Source organism: Peromyscus eremicus, chromosome 4 (genome assembly GCF_949786415.1).
Source record: "Peromyscus eremicus chromosome 4, PerEre_H2_v1, whole genome shotgun sequence".
NCBI classification, from domain to species: domain Eukaryota; kingdom Metazoa; phylum Chordata; class Mammalia; order Rodentia; family Cricetidae; genus Peromyscus; species Peromyscus eremicus.
Genome location: NC_081419.1, coordinates 9,347,573 through 9,372,370, shown reverse-complemented (window position 1 = coordinate 9,372,370; position 24,798 = coordinate 9,347,573). Strand labels below are relative to the sequence as shown.

Here is a 24,798-nt window from a genome sequence, read left to right as displayed (position 1 = left end):
GAAAGGCAGATCACAAGGGGCAGAGCTGGGACGCGAACGTGGCCAGGCTGGCTCTAGAGTGTAGTGGCATGAAACCACTAACCAAGGCCTGACATACGGATCACCGGGTTCAAAGTGTCCAGGTACATCCACGCTTTGGGTGGTAGGGGTGGGTGAACAGGAACACTTACTCACCCAGCCAGTAGTGGAGGTCATACTGCAGATTCCCATTCCTCAACTGCACTGTCTTCAGGATGAGATATGCGTCACCCGTGAAGAAGTCTCCATAGAGGTTGCGGGGCACAGGTACCAGGTCAAACTTCTCCACACGCCAGATCTGCAGGCCAGGCTCCTTCCCTGCCTTGAGGAACTCGGGGTGCTCCACCACCATGGTGCTGGGCTGCAGAGAGACAGGGCAGAGGCTGAGCGGGGGTGTGGGTCTCAGCAGGGAGAGACCCCAGGCAGAGGGAGGGCAGGTTCCAGCGCCAGGAGTGACTCACTTGAGCCTCCAGCTCTCCTGTGGTGGAGGAGAAGCAGCCCCTTTCTGGGAGTTGAGCGTACTCATCCTCAGCTCAGGCTAGGCCAGTCTGTCTCCCACTCTGCTCCTCACTTGTTTATTGTTATGGAGGAGGCAGAGAGCCCCACTCCCTTTACTGCCGATGGGACAGCTAAGGCACAGAGAGGCAGGACCCTCGGTTAGGGAACACCATAGAGGGTGTCCCTGGGCTCCCGGGTGGCGGTGGCAACTCTCCTGGTCCCCAGAGACTCTGCTCGCTTCCTTCCAGCACCTTCTTGGCTTGGAACTCATCATTCACCCCTACTCGGCAAACAGGTAAACTGAGGACCAGATGATGGAAAGTGGCCTGAGCTCGGGTCACATGGCCTTTTTGCGTTTGCTCTTTGAAACAGGGAAGATCACTTCAGGCCCCACCAGAAAGATTGGCTTAGTGGGCCCAAGTGGCCTCCTGCGCTGTCTGCCTGCTCCCGCCTGCCCCACCCCAGAACCCACCCCATTTCCACGGCTCGGAAGAGGGAGAGGGATGGAGCCTGAAGTCTGCAGGAACCTGTTAGGAGGAGAAGGTTGAGGGTGGGAAAGGCTGCCAGGCATGCTGGGGGGGGGGGGGGGGGGTGGCGATGGGACAGAAGGTTAGGTTGGCGCCTAAGAATGGAAGTCAGCAGGTCACCTTGGCCAGAAGGAGGTCTGGTAGGTACAAAAATCAGGCCGGAGAAGTTAGAACAGACTCAAAAGTTAGAGAAACTCAAGGAGACGGCAGGTGGGAGGGGCGGTGGAGGGGAGGACCACAGTCAAGGTCGAGAGGAGAGAATAACAGTCATGTCCATAGGTATTCATAGGGAAAACGGGGTCGGGGGGGGGGGGGCATCAAATAAGGAGGAATCCGACAGCACGGAGGGAAGTAGGGCAGACACAAGAAATTATACATGATAAAGGAGATGGGAACCGAATCAGTAGTGGGGGAGAGATCCGGCTAAGGTGAGGTTAGCCTGCAGGGACGGAAACAGCCTTGGCCCAGGGCCCCCACCCTCGCCCCCAGGAGCCCTGAAGCAGCAAGACATACTTACAAAGCAACAAAACAGTTTTTCCATTCTACACCTGAATTACTCCCCTTTTCCTAGCGCTGTATCTGCAAGAACTTACAATAGACAATTACTCTGGGAGCCCCGCGGAGCCCGGGCACTCACCCGCGCCTCAGACGCCCGACTTTGGGGCGCCCTCACTCCGGCCGCGCCCCGCAACCCTGTGGCCGCACGGGACGGCGACGGTGCGCACAGCGCCAGGACCAGCGCGCAGAGCAGGGAGAGGTTCGGAGCCATGGCGACGGTGAGGACCCAGGCTGCGGCCGCGGCCCCGCGGTCGCCCCAACCTTTAAGTAGCCGGCCGCCCCATCCCGCCCTAGCTGGGGACCGCCCCGCAGGGAGGGCCTTGGGGCCCGCGGGGGAGGCGGGGATCTGTCCTGGATCTCCGAGACATCTGGGTTCCCACGCCCACCCAAATGGGTGCGGTCGCCCCTTGGACCCTTGTTTCCAAGGGAAAGATCGGCATTTGGTCTGACATAGAGCAGGGGCTAACTTGGGGAGAGCGGTTTTTCTGTGACCCGTGCAAGCCCCCTCTAATCGGTGCTATTAGCAGGTTCAACAAAAACTAAACAAACAAAACAAAACAAAAGAACCACCTAGCACGAACTAACCGTTTGTGGCGCTTTCTACTCAAAGGGTCATTGGAGCATCCTTTTCAGAGAGGACACTCTAAAGAGAGCCCATTTCACAGAGGGGGAAACGGTGCAGAAGAGTTCAGGACTGGCACAATCCCATGAAGAGGACAACTAATACAGTATTGTCAACCCCTGTCTCAGGTAGTTCTGGGTCTGGACATCTGGGCTACATGGAAGAGCTCCGGTTCCCCATCAGTAGAGCAGAACTCTTAATCTCTGGTTCTACTTGTCTCAAAATGGCATTTCTTTTGTTCCTTCAATAACATTTTTGTTTTTTAAAAGGTTTTTGGCAAACCTTAGTCACTTCGTTGTACAAAGTTGTTGCCTGTTGACCGGACACACTTGCCTCTGCCAGGGGTGACACTTTTACCTACTCCTCTAGGCTGATAGCACCTCCATCTCCTTCTGTAGTAGTTTTTCTATTTCAGGCTCTCTATCCTCTCCTGGGGAGCCAGGATTTGAGTCTCCCCCACTCCTCAGCTCATCACTGGGAAGTTAGGGACCTAGGTTGGACTCCTGCACACTGTGCCTCGGTCTCCTACTGGGCACAGAGGTTGCAGAGGGTTAGATCAGGCCTGCTCAGATAGCCTGGTCTGCAGGTGGCAACACTCACTCACCCCAGCTCCCTTTGGAGCCTGTACTACATGATTTCTTACTGGATAGGGTTGAACTTTGCCCTCTCCCACCCCAATTTCTTCCCACTTAAGGGGACATAGGTGAAGCCTAACAGGACAGAGGGGACCGTCAGGACTGAGAACAGCATCCCAGGGAAGGAATGGGAAAAGGGCAGACAAACACAGGTCATGCCCAGCGAATAACAAGGTGACTTAGAGGGCAAGCTGTCGAGGAAGGAGGGTGCCCGGGGGCCTCTGTGTAATCCTAAAAACACAGGATTTATCAGGTGTCTGTAGAAGCCTTAGTTCTCTGGGCTCCGTGGTGGAGGAAGCCAACCCTCAGGCCTGTGGAGCCCATAGTGGGCTGACTTAGACTCAACTCAGAGCTGATTAAAGCCCACACTGCTCTAATGAACATTCCTGATGGCATAAGCATTTTAACCTCTCTAGATAACAATTTGATTGTGCATGTTCAAAGCACATAATACAGCATTCCCTACAAAATGGCTTGCAATGGACAAGGATATTCATTGAAGCATTGTTTGAAGAGAATTGGAAAGGACCCAAAATGTGCTGGGGAAGTAAGTGATGGAGCTGTCACACAAAGGACCACAATGTAGCTGGGGGGAGGGTGTCAGTTAGAGCCAACTGTGCCTGGTGGCACATAGTAGGCACTCAGCAGGCATGGAGAGACCTCCAGGTGCAAGAAGCAACTTGCACAATGATGGTATAGAGAGGCTCCCTCTTCCTTTCTATAAGGGTGGAGCTGATGCACAAACCCTTGCAAAGTCAGTAAATGCCGAAGTGTTAAAGCTGTATGCTTGAAAGTGATGAAGACAGAGATTTCACTCTGGACATTGCCATGGCTGCCTGAGGCTGGAGGAAGTGCTTGGATCACTCACTGTAATTGGCACAAGGAACCTTTCAGGATGATGGAAAAAAATTTTAATACTACACCATAATGATGATCATGCAACCAGTTCACACCATTGAAAAACCACAGAACTGTATACTTCAGTGAGTTAACTGTGTGTGCCAGCAAATTACATCCTGAGACACTCGCTACAAAACAGTTTGAAGCACAAGATCTAAAATGCGACGAGAACGTATCCGACATGGTTATTGGTTTTGTTTGTTTGTTTGTTTGTTTGTTTGTTTAAGAACTATAGTCTACAAAGAATGCTCTAAGAATACGCTGAAGGGATACTTGCTCCTTAGCTGACTTGGAAAATGACAAGGAACCTGAGCCAGCAGCTGGGCTGGCCCCTCGGGAGCAGTGGGAGCAGTGTGGCCCCAGTTTGTCCAGTTGGTGATTAACAGAGGGCCCATTATAGCTTGGCCTCGACCCCTGGGGTCAGTGACCACCAGCCCAGAGTCCCTGGCCCCAGGTTAATGATCACAAAGGTGGTGTAGCTTTGCTGGCTATGTGGCTATAGAGTTTGGGCCACAGTGACCAAGGCCCAGCCTCTGCCCTCTGGGACCCTGGAGCCTAGAAACCCTCACTCCAGGGCATCAGTGAATGGAGACTGGAAGGGGCAACTCTCTAATCTATTCCCTGCCTGGAAGAGGCGTGAGTTCAAGGGAACAAGGGGGTTGAAGTGAAAGGAAGGGGATGCACCAGTGTTTGGAAGGCTCTGCCATAGACCACCTGGATGACTGGTCTCCTCTAAGGCCCACTTCTGGCCCCAGCATCCCCAGATCCTGGCTGCACCATCTTGCCCAGAACCTACTTGCTTCTGAGCTTCAAAGTTCCCATCTGCAAAATGGGGACACTGGACCAGGTCACTTTGACAGGTCCTTCTGAATCAGACCACCTAAGACCCCTGATGTAAGAAGGAGGCTCTGAAATCAGTAATAGCATGTCAGCTCACTTTGGGATCCAGTGAGTAGTCAAGCCCTGGCCACTGCCATACAGGACCCCAAAGCCTGAAACCCCTCACTAAAGAGCACAGGGAAGGAGACTCAGATGGGGTAACCCTGCCTTACTCTGTTCCCTGCTGTAGGAATTCAGGGGGGCAAGTGGGTACAAGTGCCAAGGAAAGGAAGACGAACCGATGACAGAGAAACCGAGACTCAGGCTGCTCACGTGGAAGGAGGCATTGCTGAGGTTCAAACCCTCATCTGGGGCTCCTGGGCTCCAGTTCTGTCTGGGAGAGGAAGCAGGAGCCCTGGCCCCACCTCAGCAGGGAGCATCAACCCTGTGCAGGAAATGGGTTGCTGTTGCTAAACCAGTCCAAGCCCACGCCAGGCAGGCAGGCAGAAGTCTTTAGAGTAGCTGGCACTACCACATCTCCTAGGCTGGGGCAAGAGAAGGTTCCAGAAAAGCCCTGGAGCCCTCCAGATGCCTGATGTCATCACCCAGGAAAACCACATGTCTAAGAAGACCCCAGACCATGGCCACCGTGTGGAGAATGACCGCAGTACCTCCATTTACTCAGGTCTGGGACGGTTGCTCTGACTTGAATGTAACCCTGCTCTTTACTGCGCCTTAGGGACTGCCTTGATCGCCCATCTGGGCTGTTTGTGAGTTCTGCCCAGTGCCCCTACACAGCAGGCATCCTCTCAGTATCTGCCACAGGATTGAGTGGCATAGCTCATGTCCCTCTGTGGACCCCTCCCTCCCTGTGGTTGGATCTAGGCCCCCATAACCATCTCTTGACCCATTCTTCTCCCTATGACTAACTTAAAGTCAATCTCTAGATCTCTGTGGGCTGCCTAGGGTGACTACCAGATGAGATGTCTCACCCTCGCCCTTGGCCACAGTGTACAAAAGGCCTTGGCGGGCTGGGAAGACACCTCCCTGTTCTGTTCCCTCACCCCAAACACTGCCGCTCTTCATCAGGCAGCTAGCCATTGCTGGAAGAGCTCCCTCTTTTCCTCCCAGAGTTGTTTGCTTTTGGCCCATTGCAGTGCTCTGGTCCCCCTGGGAGCACCCACCCTTCTGGCCTAGGATTTTGCCAGGAGGGACAATGATCAGTAAACAGAGAAGGCAGCTGTGAAACCCAGTGAGACCAGACAGGACCCACACACGTTCCGGCAGGCCCCTGCGGACACGAAGACACAGGCCTCGGCACCTGCAGTCAAGGCCTCAGTTCCTCATTTTTAAAATGGAATGGAGTTGAAAGTGCCAGTCTCCTGGAATAGCAGAGGACTCCAAGGCCTGACACACAGCATCTCCCAAAGGGTCCCTGGATGGTCTGCTTTCTTCTCTCAGAGGCCTGAGCCCAGCGCATTCACAGCTACCGAACGGCAGCAGCCTGGAGCAGTAGGGGTAACACTACAGATTTAAATGGGACTTGGGCTCAGGTGGGCTGTGCAGTCTAGAGCGGGTTATTTTCCTTTCTGGGCCTCCAGGCACTCATCTGTAAATAGGGACAGTAACACCCACCTGTAGAACTATGGGAGTAAGCCGAAGGACTGCCAGTAGTAATGGCCACTGGCCTCCCATCTCTTTGTAGATAACACCAAGCAGAAAAAAGTGATGTCTCCAGGCCTTTGAGCCAGTGTCTACAGCCTAGACTTAGAACTCAGGTCTGTGGGCAAACAGGCCAGAGCCAAGGCCTGGGTCTCATGGAGCAGGGTTCCCTGACATGGCCAACTGGGCCTCTGCCCTGGCCAAGTCTATTCTGGGTGTGGACAGCTATTGGGAATATGGCCAGTGGGGCTTGGTTGAATCTATCTCAGGGACTGAAGCCACTGACCCTCTCCCAGCTCCCAGAGCCAGCCCCACCTAGTGTTGTGAGGACATTCTGAGGAAACCTGGCCCTACCACCTCCTGGCTCTGTGCCCTGGAAGCAACAAGATTTGGCCATGCATGAGTAGCATCGTCTTTCCTCCCCTGAGGCAGACACTCTAGCCCTGGGAAACTTGGGATTGCTGAGAACTGAGCCCTGGCCCCTCATCCTGCCCCCCACCCTAGAACTGTGTAGCAACCCCTGAGGAACCCAGACACAAACATAGGTTAATGGCAGGATGAAGAGGCCCAAGCACAGGCTTGGTGACTGGGGGAAGGGTCAGCAGGAGATTGGGTGGGGTGCAGACAGAAGGCAGGGTCTGCGATGCCCCCGCCAGAACAGGAAGGGACAGAGACGCTGCTACAGGCAGCTCTTCAGAGGACAGACGTGGCCAAGTGACCAGCAAAGTGGGGAATAAGGTCTACCCCTCAACTAGCTGACAGCTCTGAGCAAGTCACCTTGGCGCCAGAGCCTCAGTTTCCCTATCTGTAGGTAGGAATTGCAATATCTTCTTCCCATGAAGGGTGCAAGAATTTAATAAGGGAACAGCTGCCCTTGCAGAGGACCTCAGTTTGGTTTCCAGCACCCATATCAGATGACTCACAACCACCTGTAACTCCTGCCCTAGAGGATCTGACGCCCTCTTCTGGCCTGCACAGTTACCTGCACTTACATAAAACACACACACACACACACACACACACACACACACACACACACACACACCTTAAAAATGAAAAAGAGCAAACCATTAAGAACTGTAACCAGGTGAAATATACCAAGGCTCACCATAGCCTGATGCAGGTGAAACCTGTAAAGAGAAAGCTGCAATTTTTGCTGGGTCAGTTGCTTGGGTGAGTTTCTGTCTCTCTAATCTTCCTGTGTGTAAATTAGAGGCCAAAAAGCCTTTCCCTGCCAAGTGTGATGGTGTGTACCTGTAACGCCAGCGCTCTGAAGAGAGAAGCAACTTTGAGGTCAGCCCGGTTTGCATAATAAGTTGCATAATAAGCTCACCCAGGGCTAGCTAGCAAGACTGGATTTCAAAACAAACAAAATGTGTGTGTGTGTGTGTGTGTGTGTGTGTGTGTAAGTGAGAGGGAGGGGGGGGCAGGCAGGCAGACGGGCAGACAGTGTTTTTCATAATAAAATAAATGTTCAAATATATACTGGTTTATAAAAGCGAGCTGTCTAAGAGACATCTGCATGTCCATGTTCATAGCAGTACTGCCCACAACAGTTACAACAGGCAAGCAAGCCAGCTGTTCATTAATAAATGAGTACACAATCAGCAAACACATCCAAACGGAGGAGCAGTTTAAAAAGATCACACTCTGCTATAGATGAACTTCAAGGACACCATGCCAGTCACAAAACAGCAAATACTGTGAGTACACTTCCCTGAAGTTCTGAGGAGCATCAGATGTGTAGGAACATACAGTGAAGTGATAGTTGTAAGTGGAGTGGAAGGGAAACGTAGGCTATTGTCCAAAGAGGACAGAGCTTCAGTTTGATGAACCAGCCTGCCTCCATCTTGGGCGTTTAAGCCATCTTACAGGAAAGATAAACCAGGTTCATTCCTGTTTATGATTAAATCTGTTTCTCAAGGATTGGGCTGTGCCCCACCTGTAACTTTATAACTACAAATTGTTCTGAACTGCTTGTTCCAGGAATGGCAACCATGTTTTTGTTTTAAAAGTTGTAACCATCTTGCAAACCTACCTTTGTTTCAAAAGGTTGTTAAGACTACCTGCTGTTATGGCTACCTTGTTAGGACCACCTTGCAATCATGTCTTTGTTTCAGATGTTATGACTAACTTGTGTTGTAGAACGTGATTTTAAGGTGTGTTGCTTTTGTTTATGTTGTATTTGTTTAACTCTGTGAAGCTGTGTTACTGTGTCTGTGGAAAACACCTGATGGTCTAATAAAGAACTGAATGGCCAATAGCAAGGCAGGAGAAAGGATGGGTGGGGCTGGCAGGCAGAGAGAAGATATAGAAGGAAAAATCTGGGAGGAAGAAGAAGGAACAAGAGAAGAAGGAGGAGGACTCCAAGGACCAGCTACCCAGCTACCCAGCCACACAGCCAGCCATGGAGTAGGAGTAGGAGTAAGATTTACGGAAGTAAGAGAATGGGAAAAGTCTAGAGGCAAAAAGTAGATGGGATAATTTAAGAAAAGCTGGCAAGAAACAAGTCAAGCTAAGGCTGGGAATTCATAACTAAGAATAAAACTCCATGTGTGTGAATTATTTGGGAGCTGGGTGGTGGGCCCCCCACAAAAGAGCCAAAAAACAACCAACAACAAACTTGTTATGCTCCTGTAACCCTGCCGAATTTTGCCCTCCAGATTTCCTCCCCGCGCTCCCCACCCCCCGCCACCGGCCCCCCCTTTGCAAACTCCCTAACCCTAGGCTATAAAAACTTTGTCTTCCTCATGTCCAGTGCTGATCTCTTGAACCCCGCTTTTAGAGAGAGGTAGCTCATGTACATGAATAAAAAAAGCTTGCTTCTTTAATTAATTTGGCCATGATGATTTGGGGCAGTTAAAAAGTTCTGCATGATGGGAAGTTCTGGGGATGGAAAAACTCCAAAGGAGAGATGAAGGCCAGGGGCTAGCAAGGAGCAGAGAGAAAAGATTCACAAGATCTTTGTGAATTGAATAGGCCCGTGGCAGCCACTGCTCCAGGGTCTTCCAGACCGACAGGACTCTTGGGCTCTAAGCTCCGGTGCCCATGTGCCTTAAGCGTGGTAGTTCACTGCCCACCAGAACACCCTCTGCCGTCTAACCTAGCCTGTGTGTGACCTCAGCTCCCTGCCCCCAGGAACCCGGGGAAGTAGCTATGTGTGAGACTGGGCCTGCCACTCTTGTTCAGAAGAAACAATAAAATGGTGAGTTCCAGGTACCAAGAGGGCTCAAGAACTGCTGCCTACAACCCACAGCCTCCTCCGCTGCACCGCCCACAGCAGCTGTTAGCAATCTACTCTCGGCCCCAACAGCCCGGCCGCTCTCTCCCCAGAGGCCCAGAGGCCGGCTGTCTCAAGCCAACAACGCAGCTAGAGAGCCAGTACGGAGGATGGGAGAGGAAAATCACTGGTACTGGCCCAGCCGGTGCTGGGGGTCCTGGGGGGAGCCTGGCTTGTAGCGAGGGGGGCGGGGGCCTGGCAGGCTCTTCCTGAACCATGGACTTGGTCCCATGCCTTGACCCCTGTCTGAGCTAAAGGAATAGTGAGTGTACTTGGGGCCCCAGTACTCCTCTGGAACTTGCCTTCTCTTTGGCATCCAGAAACAGGAGAAGGGAACAGGCAGGCCTTTGTGAGGAAGAGAAAAGGCTTCTGCCTGCTTGCTGGGCCCCAGGTCCTACCATGATGGGGCCTACCGGGGCCTGAAGTACCAAGCTCTTCGGACCATGTCCACACCCACGGTCACACATACACCATGTGACTACCTTGTGTTCCTTAGACCTGTGCCCAGGGTCTACTTTGTAGCTTAACTTACATCACTCTTGCCTTCGTCATGATTCACTCACTGACACACTCACTTTCGCTATGTGCTGTTGTCCGTGTCCATTGTACCGGGTGTCGGTGTACACACACACACACACATCCTTGCTTTGGACCTGTAAACGGTGGTCCTCACCCCAGGGGCATTCACAGTCTAAGGAGCAGGGGCAATACAATGTTATAGTTAAGGACCCATCCCCAGCCTCTGTCACCACGTGACCTTGCCAAAGCAACTTGTCCTGTCAGCCAGTGCCTTGCCTTCTTTGGCTGTGACAGCCACGTTTCTCTGGCAGGGTGGTGTAGATTAAAGTAGATAACACACTGCTGTGCATCCCAGCGCTTGACATGCTGGGTAAGTGCTTTGAAATATTGCCTGAGTCTGTGTGCTGTGCACCAGGGCCCATGTGCCCATGGTCTGCTGTGCAGGAGACACTGCATGCTGGGCTTATCCTAACAGGCTGCAAGAGGGTGCAGTGATGTCTTCTCATACTGAGAAGAAACCCTAGGTTCAGAGCAGGATAACAATTTGCACAGGGCCAGAAAGTGGGGGATGCTGATAAGGGGGTGGTGGGGCTAGACACAGACACTGATTAGCTGTGGGCAGTGGAGGAGAGACTGCAAGCAGGGAGCACAAGGATCATTTTGGAGTAATGAAATGTTCTTGCCAGCTGTGGTGCACACCTTTAATCCCAGCACTCAGGAGGCGGAGGCAGGCGGATCTCTGCGAGTTCGAGACCAGCCTGGGCTACGGAGTGAGTTCCAGGAAAGGCACAAAGCTACACAGAGAAACCCTGTCTCAAAAAAAAAAAAGGAAGGAAAGGAAGGAGGGAGGGAGAGATGAGGAGAGAGGGAGAGAAAAGTCTCTCAAGCATGATTGTGGAAATGGTTGCAAAACCCCAAATTCACTAAGAATCCCAGTTCATGAAATGGAGGAGGAATATATATATACACACTGTGAATTTAATTAGTTATGTGAATTATATTCCAGGAACATTGTGGAAACAAAGGTCCTCCTGTTTAGCTGAGGAAGTGAGATTTCCACTGTCAACTACCTGGAGCCGAGCAGAGTAGCCCAGAGCCACTGACAGCAGAGAGAGGCCGTGAACATATCATGCACACCGAGGTGGGCAAGCAGAGTCATTGGGAGAGTTTGGAAAGTGCACAAACTCCCAGGCACAGCCCCAGCCTTGAAATGTGTAGAACTGGGCGGGGTCCTGGAACTCAATTCTAAGGGTCAGCTACCAATGGGAACCACGTGACAAAACCACAGTTGGGGAAACTGAGGCTAAGCAGGAGAGGGGGGTCTGTCGGGTCTGGTTGATCAAACAGCAGGACAGCTGGACTAACTGGTCCTTTCCTGTTTTCTTCTCTCCTTTCCCTCCCAGGGCGGGCCTCCCCTGCCATCAGCTGTGACTCAGACTCTGAGTCATCCTGTGGCACCACAGAAGGAACTTCTTAAGAAAAACAATCCCTAACACAGAGCTCCCCGGATCTTGGGAACAGGATAGGCCCAGTGGGCTGGGAGGAGGAGGGAAAGGTCAGGGCGGTGTGGGAGGCCAGGGCTCCCCAAACCTGACTGCTCTTAGCCACTGATGTGTGCAGTGCACTGTACAAGGAGCTCAGTGTCCTCACCTGCAAATAAAACCTCCTTCTGCATACAGAAGCTCCATATTCAACAGGCATCATGACAAGAGCTCTGTGTGTGTGTGTGTGTGCATGCATGTGCAGATTTGTACAGATGTATGTGTGCAGATTGTGTGTGTGTGCATGCAGATGTGTGTGCAGATATGTGTGTATATATGTGTGTGTGCAGATATGTGTGTGGGTGTGTGTGTGTGTGTGTGTGTGTGTGTGCTTGCGCACAGAGATGTGTTCTCATACATGTAGAGGCTAGAGATCAAGGTCAGCTGTCTTCCTCAATCATTCTCCACCATATTTGGGGGGCATGTTTTCTCCTTGAACCTGGAGCTCACATTGGCTCAGTCAGTCTAGACAGCAAGCCCTTGGGGATCCTCCTGTCTCTGCCTTCCCTTCCCTGTGGTTATGTAGGTGTGAGGGACCCAACAGGCACGTAGGGCCAACACTGCACCTATTAAACAATCTCCTCAGCCCCGTGGTAGGAACTTCACAGCACCATTTTCCTGAACCCTCACTAAAGCTTATGGGTGGCATCATCCAATTTTATGGATGGAAAAACTGAGGCTCAGAGAGCTCCAGCTGAAGACTGCACAGTCAGGAAATGCAGAGCAGAGTTTAAATCCAGGGCTAGATTGTGAAGCCTGTTACTTCTCCCTTGCTTCTTTAAAAGCACCCACGTGGGCGGGGGGGGGGGGGTGCAGCGGTTAGGAGGACTGTTAGGGGACCTGGGTTGGGCTCCCAGCACTTCATGGCAGCTCACAAACATCCCTAACTCCAGTTGCAGGAGATCCAATGCCCTCCTCTGGTCTCCTTAGCACCAGGAACACATACAGTGCTAAGGAGATGTAGACAAACATACAAAATGAAAATAAACACATCTTGTCTTATTTTTTTTAAGATTTAATTACTTTTATGTTTATGGGTGTTCTGCCGGCATGCATGGCTCTGCACTATGTGCATGTAGTGCCCTTGGAGGCCAGAAGAGGGCACCAGAACAGGCAGAGAGCCTAACTGGTAGCTAAACTGGCCTTTCCTGAACAGGCTTCAGAGAGCCCCTCGATACTCACCACTCCCCCAAGGGCTTTTTCCTCAGCCACACCAGGGCAGGGCAGAGGGATCAGGCCTCTTGACACAGGCCGGGCTGATCACAAGAGCCTATAAATAGACCCTGGTTTGGGCGGACTCGCTATGCCAGGCTCAGCTCCACAGGCGCCAGAGCACAAATGGGCCCAGAAATGGCTCTTCTCGCTCACACAGTTAACTAAAACTTCCTCAGGAAGCCATTGTTCACGCTCCTTGAAGGAAGAGGATTTGAGCAAAGAGCCCCACCTGCCTAGTGGGGATACTGGACCTGGGCCTAGGCTCCTTTTCCTGCTTCCTCCTTCCACTGCTTCTGTCTGGGACTCAGTTTCCCAAAATGTGAACTGGGGAGGTCAGTGTGTGCCCTTGGGCCCTTCCAGCCTGGATGCTCTTGATCTGTCTGTGACAGCCTCTGCCTCTCAAATATCTGTTTCATTGTGTCCTGCCCCAATCAACTTGGAAGTTGTATTTTATCACTATTTCAGTGCTGGGGCCAATCCCAGGCAGTCCCTCTATTGCCTGAGCCACATCCACGGCCCCTGGGGCACATTTCAAATTAAATTTTATTGTTGTTGTTGTCTAGGATTTTTGAGAACCTCACCATCCCAAGTGCTGAGGGCAGAGGATGAAGAGGCGAACAAGTCCTAACCAGTCCCACCCCGTAAACCCTGCTGGGAACATCGTGTTTCTGGTTCAGACTGCAAACAAGGAGAATTCCCCACGGGGCAGCTTGTGACCTGGGCAGGGCCCTAACCTTACAGCAAAGGCTCCCCAGCCATCCCATGTACACGCATGTGCTACAGACCTTCCTTCCCAGTTCACTCCCGTCACCATCCAAGCCCTACTTCATGGATGCAGAAAACGAGGCTGAGAGGGACTGGAGAGTCGGAGATCCTGGCTCAGACTCTCTTACTCCTGGAGTCCAGGGCTGCAGTGGTCTGACTCAAGTCAGCCTACTGGACAGTGGGAACCGAACCCGACAAGAGCAAAGAATGCAGAGATGGGCAGGTTACTCCTGTGTGTCTGTCTGGGTAGTGAAGTGGCAGTTCTTCACTGGTAACACACATTCTCTCCTATGGGATGCCAGCACTGCCCTCTCTGACCCGCCCTCCTCTTGGCCTGCCACCAATCGATTGCTCTGAAATCCCGTCAATCAAGTCACTCCTCTTCTCAACAGCATTCCAGATCTCTCCAGACAGCCCTGCCACCTACGGCCACTCTCACCTCAGTCTCCAGACATGACTCACTTGTCCGCAGGGACACAGAGCTCCTCCAGGTGACCAGCCCTTTTCACATGATCCTCTTGCCTGGAACACTCAACTCCCCATCTCAGCCCAGCGTTCATCTCATGGGCAGGAAAACCGGACTGGTCCCATGGGCATTTTGGAAAGTGTCTGGGTGTCAGCCACCATTGTTCCCTCAGGGATTACAGTGGCTCTCCTCTTGCAGGATGGTACAGTTCACCACCCATCCCAGTGCAAGAGTCAGCAAGGGTTGGCTGGGAAACGGGCATGGGTGGGGGTAGGTGGTGGCAAAGAGCCAAAAGAATCCTGGGCAAGTGTACATTTCCCAGGACTTCTCAATATCAGGTCTCCCAGGAAGCATCAGGGCACTTCAGTGAAAAAAAACCCTGAAACAACACCATGCAGGGTCTTAAAATGTGCATGCGTGCGTGCGTGCGTGCATGCGTGTGTGCGTGTGTATCATGGTTCCACTAATGAAGTTCTCCAAGTCTCCCACTGGGAAGCTCCTAACAGTCTCCAGTAGCCTGGAGTAAAATCCAGCATGGCCCGGAAGCTCCTGGTCCCTTGCCTGGCCATCCCCCTCCCTCTGAGGGATGCTCTCCCTTCCTAGCTCACCCTGCCATCCAGCATTCAGGCTTCTCTGCCCTGCCTCCCTCCCAGCTCTTCCCTTAACCCATCAGATCTTCCTCAGGTGAAGAGAAACAAAGCCATGGCAGGCATAACCATCTCCACAAGACCCAGGAGGTATGGAAAGGTTTTATTCTTTGCTCCTTCTCCAACCCCCAGCTCCAAGCCTAGACATCTGTCACATGATTCTGTGGATGAATGGATTTCAGAATAAATCGCTGAACATTTAAGTCAGAAAAACAAAGCCCTGTGCACAGTCAGAAAGGGTGGTGTGGGGCAGCTTGGGAAACTGATGGTTCAGCCCTCCAGTGGCAAGGGAGAGAATGTTCCAGATGGAGAAGAAGGAATCAATGTGCCAGAGACTTGGGACAAGGACATCTGAGGATCACCCTCCTTACCTGCTTACACCCAAGCTCATGGAGGTAAGCGTGAGGCAGGAGCAGTCCAGGGGATGAAGGAGCCGCAAGGGTGAACAGGCAGGCCCCTGAGACATTCAGCCAGGCCCGAGCAGGTCTGGCTGTGGCCCTGTGGTGGTTTCCGAAGTTGGGCAGGCAGGCAGAATGCTAGGGCCTTGTGACATGGCTCGCAAAAGCATTCACAGAAAGGGACACCCTAGCCTCTGGACTGTCAGAAACAGGCACCCCAGAAGCCAGGTGTGATCCTTCAGTGGCAGCTGAGGCAAGCCCAGGCCTCTGGGCCTAGAGAACCTTCTAGAAACCCCTGGCTCCAAGGACTAAGTACCTTGATGACCACCAATGGCCCTCTCATCTAGACTTTAAGAGGGACAGAGCCATGGTCAGCTCCTGTCACCGCCTGGCAGCTGGGTGCAGTGGAGCATTGGGAAATACGGGCACTCGCTTCCTGCTTCTTTTGGCAAGCAACGGTGACGTCGTGGGCTGGCCATTATTGCCATGGGCTGGAGGGCACTTTGCTTTCTCCTCATACAATTAGAAGTTCTCTTCTGTTCAGGTTGAAACTCTCTCACAGTGACCCTCATGGCTTTTCAGCTCACAAAGGCATCTGCAGGCCTGTCTGATCCCCACTACCACCTTGTCAGGCAAGGAGGGGACCGAATGTACCGCCCTACAGGAGGAAAAGCCCAGGACCCGCTTGTGAGGGAATCTGGGTCTCCTGGCTTGTAGCCCAGCACTCTGCATTCCGAGCAGCCTTCCAGTGCACTGTACCTCAGGCTCATCTGGGAACCTGATAGGTGGGCCCGCCCACCCAGCCAGCCAGGTGGGGATGACTCATCCACCCTCGCATGACTCACTCCTCAGGTGCCTCCTAAGGCCAACAAGCAGGGGACTTGGTGGCCACAACCCAACTTTTTGCACCTCTCCACAACCTGCAGGGAGAGTTCCTACCTCACCTCCTCAAGGAACCCACCCCACGATAGAGCTCCCAGAAGGCTTGAGCACAGCAAGCAAGAAGCAAAGCCAGGGTGAGGGCAGGCATCAGGGTGCTCAGCCTGCCTCATCCCTGCCCTCAGGACTGCCCTCACCTGCCTTTCCCTTGGTGAGGAGCAGATGAGGTAATGAGTAAACAGTATGGCCACAAAGGGAAAAACTTTTAATCCACAAAGGCTGTTCAGCTGCTTGCACTCTGGAATCATCTCGACTCCCCAGGACACTAGGTGGACAGTGGCTCTGTGTTGTTCTACTTACCTTACAGGGCTGTGCAAGGAGAAGAGAGCCACTCTGTGAGGAGATGCCGTGACAGCTGCCGAGTCACAGCCAAAGAAGAGTCGGTGGTACCTGGAAAGGGCCAGGAATCTCAGCGTCAGTGGCTGAGGTAAAGCCTGCCTACCTGCGTAGCTCTAGCAAGGAGACACTCACTCCATGACAGTGGTGCCCACACCTGCTCCTGGAGGGTTGAGCTGGCCAAGAGTGGCCTCAGGATGCCAGGCTATGAGCTCCTCCAAGTCACTGATGCACTCAGAGACTGTGGCCCAGTCCATGACCTGGCAAACGCCACCTCCGGTGCATGTCAGAAGAGGGGCTGGACGACCACCCTATCCTAACCCCAGACCAGTGGTGGGTTGTACAGCTGAGCCCTCGAGCCCCTGCATTCCAGGGACAACCTAGAACTTCAATCCTATCATCGTGTCCCTGTCCCAGTCAGCTCCTTCCAGCTCTGGAAGATCTTGCTACCCAAACCAGCTTCTTCCAGCCAGGGGGAGAGTCAGGATCCCATCACAGTGGGGCCTCACAGGCCTCACAGATGAGGATACAACAGGCCCCTTCCTAGCCACAGCATACGGCCCAGACATTGCTGGTGGTTTCTGCAGTGTTGGTAGGTGACACAGTAGTGGACCTGAAGCCACAGGCAGAGAGGTCAGAGGTCACATGTTTATCTAGGTCTGGGGAACTGGAGTTAAATGGCAGTCCTGCAGGCCTTTCTCAAATATCTTGCAGAAAATCCCTAATTCCTAGAGTACATCAAAGCACATTGGGAGTTTGTTTTTGAAAATGACAGACAACTATGAACACTCTATTAACTCCAAACCAGTCTCACCTGTCCACTTGAGGGGGTGCTGCATACATTCCCAAGTGCACCCCTTTCCCATTCAGCAAAGGGTACCCCCAGCCACCATCTCCCATCCACACAAGGACCCAAGCAGCACCCCCCACAACCTCCAGTTCAGCCTCTGACCGCACCGGAACACACCTCCACCCTCCATGCCCACTCTCCAGTCCCTCTCAGTTGGACAGTCCGTCTCTGACTCCCTCACAAGGCAAACCTCCTCAGAGCAGGCGCAGACCACACCCCTGGGTTGCTCAGACTCTGCTGTGGCTCCACACAGGCCCTAGACAAAGTGCAGGATCCTTTACCTACTTTTCAGCATCTACTCTCTGTGGTGTGTCGTGGCCAACCACTTGAACCACAGTTCTCATCCACTGCCAGCTTCCATCTGGACCTGCCAGACTCCAGCCAGACAGTGTCTTCTGTTCCTTGTATCCTCTGTGCAAGTTTTGTGTACACTGTTTTCTTGAATCCTCTCGGCCCCTAGGTTCTCTGCCATACTAAACTGCAGCAGTCTATTTCTGTATTGTTCTCTCCCGGCAGACTAAGATCTGCTCATGCTACCCCAGACCCTGCCTACTGCAGCTCCAGATTCTCCAAAGGAAGAAGCCCGGGAACAATATGTTTGCACACATGGCTGACACATGCTCACAGGCACATTCCCACAGAGCTTGCTCACAGTACAGATGCTGCCATCTATGGGCAAGAACACGACACTCTTCTAGACGGACACCAGCTTTCATGCTTGGATGAGTTGACAATGAGCCCAGATAAGTCTGAGCTTGCAAGTTTCCCTTCTAGAAAGGCTGTAGCAACTCAAACAAAATCTGCAAGCAGTTGATACTACTAGCCAGGTCTCCACCCACATGCTCCCAACGGAGCAAGAAAGAGAGGGTTTCTGTTGCAGCCCCCCCCCCCGGCCCCCCCAGGCCAGCTCCAGGCTGCTGGTTCTGAGTCTGCCTGCGCACTAGCTCAGAGCTCAGGGGGAGGAGGCAGCTCCCAAGAGTCAGGCTGTCCACCAAGGAAAGGCTAACCTCTGGGCGGGGAGCTCACTGACAGTCAGTGCTGCCACCAGGGGACTCATCCGGAGCATTCTGCCTCTGAGTGGTGGAGGCTACCGCAGCGGCCCTTCTCACCCTACAAGACCCCTCCCGAGTCATCAGACCACAAGGATTCAAATGGCCACCTCCAGTGACAAGCTGTCACTTTCGTACGCCTCCTGGGTATCAGACTCTACAGGCAACACAGGAAGTCTGCTAGGCAAGCATCATGCCACTTGTAAGTGAGACCTCAGGCTCAGAGGGGCGAAGTAAGGCGCACGGGTCAGGTCACACAGTCAAGATGTCCAGACGGACCACTGCTCTTGGGTCTAGCTTACTCAGTAACCAGCTATAACTAAGGTTAGGCCTCCCGCTCACTTGGAGAAAGACCCGAAGCTTTGGTTGCTCAGGTTTACAGCGAACTTGTGCAGAGGGCTACGGGGTCCATGATCTGAGTCACGGCAGGCCACTGCTGCCTCTTGTATATGCTTCTTGGATTTTATTGTTGTTTTCCCTCCCTTTTTTCTGTTTTTATTCTATTTTACTGATTGGTTAAAAAAAAAAAAAAAAAAAAAAAAAAAAAAAAAAAAAAAAACATTCTTAGCTCAGAGCCAAACAGAAATAGAGTGAGCCCCTCCGGCACCAGTTTTCATTCACATATTTACTGAGAAGAATGTTTATCATCTTAAGGGTAAACCCTCCTGGTGGCGATGTTTATCAAAGCCCATTGCAGGCCCTTCAGATGGCGCCCCACCGAGTCACTTGCTCCTGTTGAAGGCCCTACCTCTCCATGACTTGGCAGGAAACCATTTCAACAACTGCTCACATTCTAGAAACAGTGGACTAAGTCTGACCCAGAGTTTGAAGAGAAGAGGGAGGCAGACAGGATGGGGAGAAGGAATCTCCAGGGAGAGATATGAGAAGACCTGGGTCGGGGGGCAGCTGAGCTCTGAGAAGACCTGGGTCGGGGGCAGCTCATGGGTGGAACGTTTGCCCAACCAGCACAGGCTCTGGGTTCTATGCCCAAGAACTCTGAAGAAAACAAAAACATATCTGAATCTAGACTGGCTGTTTATGCCTTATCAATACATTTACCTTTTAGATAATTATTCTAAATTGACTATTAGTTGATTGTCCGCTCCCCTTTCTTTCTGAGGCAGGGTCTCATTTATCCCAGGCTGGCCTTGAATTCAATACACAGCCAAAGGTGATCTTGAATTTTTGATCTTCCTGCCTACTTTATACAGGTGTGCAACATCACACCCACTTTATACAGGTGTGCATCATCACACCCACTTTATATAGGTGTGCAATGTCATACTCACTTTATACAGGTGTGCAGCACCACACCCACTTTATACAGCTGTTCATCACCACACCCACTTTATACAGGTGTGCATCATCATACCCACTTTATACAGGTGTGCAATGTTACACACACTTTATATAGGTGTACACCACTCCACCCTCTTTAGCATGCTGGGGATCTACCTCAGGGCTTCATGCATGATAGATAAGCACTCTACTCAGTCCTCAGTTGAGAATCTTCCAGTTCAGTGTGACCCCTGGACCAGCAGCATCAGCTGAGATGCATTAAGAATGCAGATTCCAGGCCCCAACCCTAAGGAAACAGCACCTACATTTTCAGCGAATCACTGGGTGATTGTGGACATGGTAAGTCTGAGATTCCTCAGAACGTCATTTCTGTCTACTTTCAAAATCGTTAAGTCTAAAAGCATCTTCTCTGGAGCCACAGTGTCACCTCCCTGCTCTCAGATCTGACCAAACTCAGAAAGAACTCCACTCCAGGATGTAAAATGGATAGACTAGGCCTTCACTTGATCTTGAGATCTGGCCCCAGTCAGGGAAGCTGACTCGGGAGGAGAGGAGAGGAGAAGGCAGCATCCCCATTTCACAGAGGATTGGGAGCCAAGTTAGGGAACCAGGTCAGCCAGGTGGGCACGTGACTTACCCCAGCTCAGCAGCCAAGAGGAGCTAGGGGCATGTCCATGGCCAAGTTCCCCGATCTTCCCAGGCCTTGGGTTGAACAACTATCACAAGTGATGGCGGCGGCAGGGAGCTGGGTGCGTGTCGGTGGAAACACAGTCGCTCTCTCGGGGCGTGGGAACCCCTGGTCTGAGGAGTGAAGAGGTGGAACTCGGCAGTTCCCCGAGACCCAGCTCTACAGGTCAGGTCAGGAAACGTGTCGTCTGAGAAGGCAGTAAAGAGTGGCAACTTCTGCAGTCACCGCAGACACAGACTCGGGGTTGGGGACACAAAGGTTGGTGTTAACGACCCAAGTGTGGAGGCTGAGAGTAGCTTGGCATGGGCACTGGCAGAGATGTGTATGCTGGTGAGAAACTCAGGCCTCCAGAGCTGCCAGGGCTTTTTCCTAAAGCCAAGAATCTTCCCCTCCCACTGCCAACAATGTGGTGTAACAAGGGCCTAGGAACTGGCATTCTTCTGAGAAAACTCCATGTGGGCAGTGAAGACGGGCCACCCTCAGAAGCCTGATGCCAAGAGGAATGCTGGTATGCGTAGTCCTGGCTTTTTCCTCTGCATGGTGCCACTCTGCTGTGAACCAGGTGGAGGTGGACTGAGACTCACCCACCCACCTCAGTGGTGGACAAAACCATGAATAAATTAATTTTCCATCTCTCTATAGATTGTTATTTTTCTTGCAATGTGGGGGACCGTTTGGACCCACGAGTGGCACGGTAGTAAGTCCTACAGCTCTCTGTAGTATGAAAACACAATATAGGAACATCCAGATGTATGTGAATGAGTAATGTGGGAATTATCAGTCCCCTAACAAATACTATGTTCTGCTTTACCCATGCAGACATCACAAAAAGCATTCAGTGTAGGCTTTGACAGGAAGGCCTCTAGCACGTAATGTTTCCCACACCTGGAACTGTGTAAGAATCCCATGAGCCTCCTGTAGGACTGCAGGATAGATGCAGTGGGAGGTGGGGTTGCTGGAAAATATCCTGCATGCCCATTTAAATCTGAACTGCAGATACACATTGATTTTTCTTTATAAGGATGCCCTAAATGTTGCAGGGAGAATAGCAATACTAAATAATTATTCAATCTTTATCTGAAATTCTAATTTAACTAGCATCCTGTTTTCTTAGTTGCTAAATATGGCCACCCTAAGGGCACAGTCTGAGATTTCACATTTCTAAAAAGTTCCTAAATGCAGCCCTGCTGCATCTAAAATATCATTCACTGCTACGAAAATGGAATTCTATGCAACCACAAATTCTACAAGTTTTTTAAAAGGCCATTTAAAGTCAGGCAGGCAGTTCCCAGCTTCTAAAGGAGTATTCTAGAACCAAGTGTTCTCATGCTCTGTACAGAAATAGTCTGGGAGAGTGCAAAGGGGACAGGGCCTAGGCTAGCCCATGAAAATCCCACTCTGAATGACACAGCTCCACGGGCTTCCACTTCCTGACCTGAAGCTCCAGAAGTCACTAACATGTGACCACACGAAGACAATGGCCCTCACCGATCTGCTCCGGCTCCAGGGTGCTTTGAACAACAGCTCTGAGAGTCGGGATGATCTACACTGAGGAAGCGGCCCATCATCGGCACATCTGCCGTCTCAGAACCCAGGAAAGGGCTGGGGCTGGGCTCGGCTGACAGAGTGCTTGTCCAGCAGGTAAACTGGGCACAGTGGTGCGAGACTATAATCCTAGCACTTGTAATGGAGGTAGGAGTTCAGGACCATCCTAGTGAGTTCGAGGCTGGCCTGGGCTTAACATAAAACTAACAAAAATGTAGGAAGCTAGTGTTAAAATCTTAACTTTACCCTTGAGGAAACCAAAGCACAGCGGCAGTCCACTCAAGGTCTGAACTGCAGGTACAAAGAGAACCAAGTTCCCTCTGCAGAGAGGCGATCCACTCTGGGACTGAACCACAAGTACAAAGAGAACAAGGTTCCCTCTGCAGAGAGGCGATCCAATCCGGGTCCAAACCGCAAGCGCAAAGCAGAAGCTGGAAAGAGAGCCTCGTTCCCGCTGCTCTTCGGCAGAGAGTCTCAACTCCACCCTCTTCTGATACTGGTCTGTGCAAAAAGATTTGCTGAGAAAATGAGTTGAAGTCTGATGTTTCAGGGAAATGGTCTGCAGACCTGCAGGACAGCTGGACTCCTGACAGACAGCTACAGAGCTCCTTCAAGAATGTGGTTTCCCCGCCAGTGATGGCAGGAACACAGGACCACTCGTGAACCACTGCAACCCTTCTGAACAACAATTTGGAAAAACACAGCAAACGCTGTCAAACGTCCACAACCGAGCCAGGAACTCCATTTGTAATAATGAAGGGGCAAGAGGAGGCTCTGTGGATCCAAGCAATTGCGGGCAAGCCTGAGGACCCCAAGCCTGAGAGAACATACCCCATAAAGTTGTCTGTGACCCCTGCCTTGACATGTGCATGCACGCATGTGCACATACAAATAAAAAATTAAATAAAAATTTTTAAAAGAACATATAGAAAAAATTACTCACTAGGGTGTTCAACATGGTATTGATGAACAACCTAAATGTGTGATGTTAGATGATTGGTAAGTGAAGGTACCTACCTGTCCACCAAGGGTGGAATGATACTGATGAAAATCAAGTTAGCATACATCACTTTTATAATGTACCAAAAACAGGGCTGAGAGCACAGTAGAGATGTTGTCCAGCACGTGTGAAACACTGAGTTTGATGCCCAGCACCAAGAAAGGAAAGGAAAAGGAAAAATTTAAAAATAAAATAAAATTAGCCGGGCGGTGGTGGTGTATGCCTTTAATCCCAGAACTCAGGAGGCAGAGGCAGGTGGATCTCTGTGAGTTCGAGGCCAGCCTGGGCTACACAGTGAGTTCCAGGACAGGCACCAAAACTACACAGAGAAACTCTGTCTCAAAAAAACCAAAAAAAATAAATTAAATATATTATTATTGTGGAATATTAGTTTAAGATGTGTTACATTCGTTTATGTTGTGGAATATTTGTTTAATGATGCAAAGATGTGTTGCATTCTTTCATGTTGCATTTGTTTAACTCTGTGAAGCTGTGTTTCTTTGCCTGCCTAAAACACCTGATGGTCTAATAAAGAGCTGAACAGCCAATAGCTATGCAGGAGAGAGAAATAGGCGGGGCTGGCGGGCAGAGAGAATAAATAGGAGAAATCTAGAGCAGAGGGAGGAGCAAGAAAAGGAGGAGAGGAGGATGCCAGGGGCCAGCCACGCAGCCACGCAGCCACGCAGCCACGCAGCCACGCAGCCACGCAGCCACGCAGCCACGCAGCCAGCCACAGAGTAAGAAGGAAAGAAAGATATATAGAATAAAGAAAGGTAAGAAGCCCAGAGGCAAAATGTAGTTAAAGAGAAACAGGATAATTTCAGTTAGAAAAGCTGGCTAGAAACAAGCCAAGCTAAGGCTGGGCATTCATAAGTAAGAATAAGTCTCCATGTATTTATTGGGGAGCTGGGTGGTGGGTCCCCAAAGAGTAAAAAACTAACTACATATTATTCTATCATTTTAATCTTCTGACCCATAAGAGTAAGAGTTTATATAGAATAAATAAGTATGCACTTGCCTACTTGGGTATAGTAAACCTGAGAACACTTTTAAAACTTAAGTTTAAAGAATCCTTCATGAGAAAATATTTTTGTTATAATATTGAGAAAAAAGCAAAAAGAACAGAAACTTATAAGTACAGCATGACTGTGGTGTGGTGTTGAAAATGTCAGGAAGTGGAGGCCAGAGAGAATGTGCTCTTCCAGAAGATCTGAGTTCAGTTCCCAGCACCTGCACAGGCAGCTCCACGTCTGTCCCTCCCACTCCAGATCAGACGCTCTGCAAGCACCTACACTAACATGCATGCACCCATGCACAGACACACCTGCATCCACACAAACAATAAAATAAGTCTATTTTACAACAGAAAATGCCAGCAAGAAAGCACACCCAAAAGCCCGTGGCGCTCACTCAGGTACTGGTTATGGAAGTTCTTTGTTGTTGTTTTTAAATCTTTAAAAACTTTTACTTTCCAAGTTTTCTATCATAAGTGCCTGTTACCATGAGGAAGGAAGGCCCACTGAAGAGACAAGCATAAATGCCTCCCATACTACCAAGCCACTCCCCAAATTTAACTGGTATTTAGCGAGTACTCACGAGTCCAGCCGAGCCACAGCCTCTGAGCAGGGAAATCAAGGGCCCCACCCTGGAGGCTGACTTACGTGGAATATATATCCTTTGCTTTACTTTGTTGATAAGTACGTGACCCAAACGATAGATCCGTTGAGGTCAGAAAGTAACAAGACACCGTTTGCTTAACCAATTTAGCAAAATGATGGAATCCACCCCCACAGGCCTGGCCCCCTCATCAGAATTCCTTATCAGGCTCCATGGCTCAAACCCTTTCTGGATTCCTCTTGGGAAAGCCAGTTTCAGAGAGATTTTATAACCAGGAAAAACCAAATAGCAAAACAAAACAGAAAACGGACCAGACATGGTGGTGCACACTTTTAATCCCAGGACTTGGGAGGCAGAGGCAGGCCGATCTCTGCGAGTTTGAAGTCAACCTGGTCTACAGAGTGA

At 51.1% G+C, this 24,798-nt stretch overlaps 1 protein-coding gene across 3 annotated transcripts in view; it reads right to left on the bottom strand.

Annotated features, from left to right (window-relative positions):
- The window catches only part of Gsn (gelsolin), a 54,626-nt gene that overhangs the window by 25,741 nt on the left and 4,087 nt on the right, over positions 1–24,798 (bottom strand). The window contains exons 3-4 of one of the 3 annotated variants that reach the window (XM_059260156.1): positions 16,310–16,399; positions 175–379 (exon numbers count right to left, since the gene is read on the bottom strand). In XM_059260156.1, coding sequence (XP_059116139.1) covers positions 175–370 — 196 coding nt within the window. In that variant the 5' untranslated portion in view covers positions 371–379; positions 16,310–16,399. Of the gene's footprint in view, positions 1–174; positions 380–1,680; positions 1,829–16,309; positions 16,400–24,798 lie in introns of those variants that run through there. The other 2 variants (XM_059260153.1, XM_059260157.1) reach the window with 2 other exon arrangements.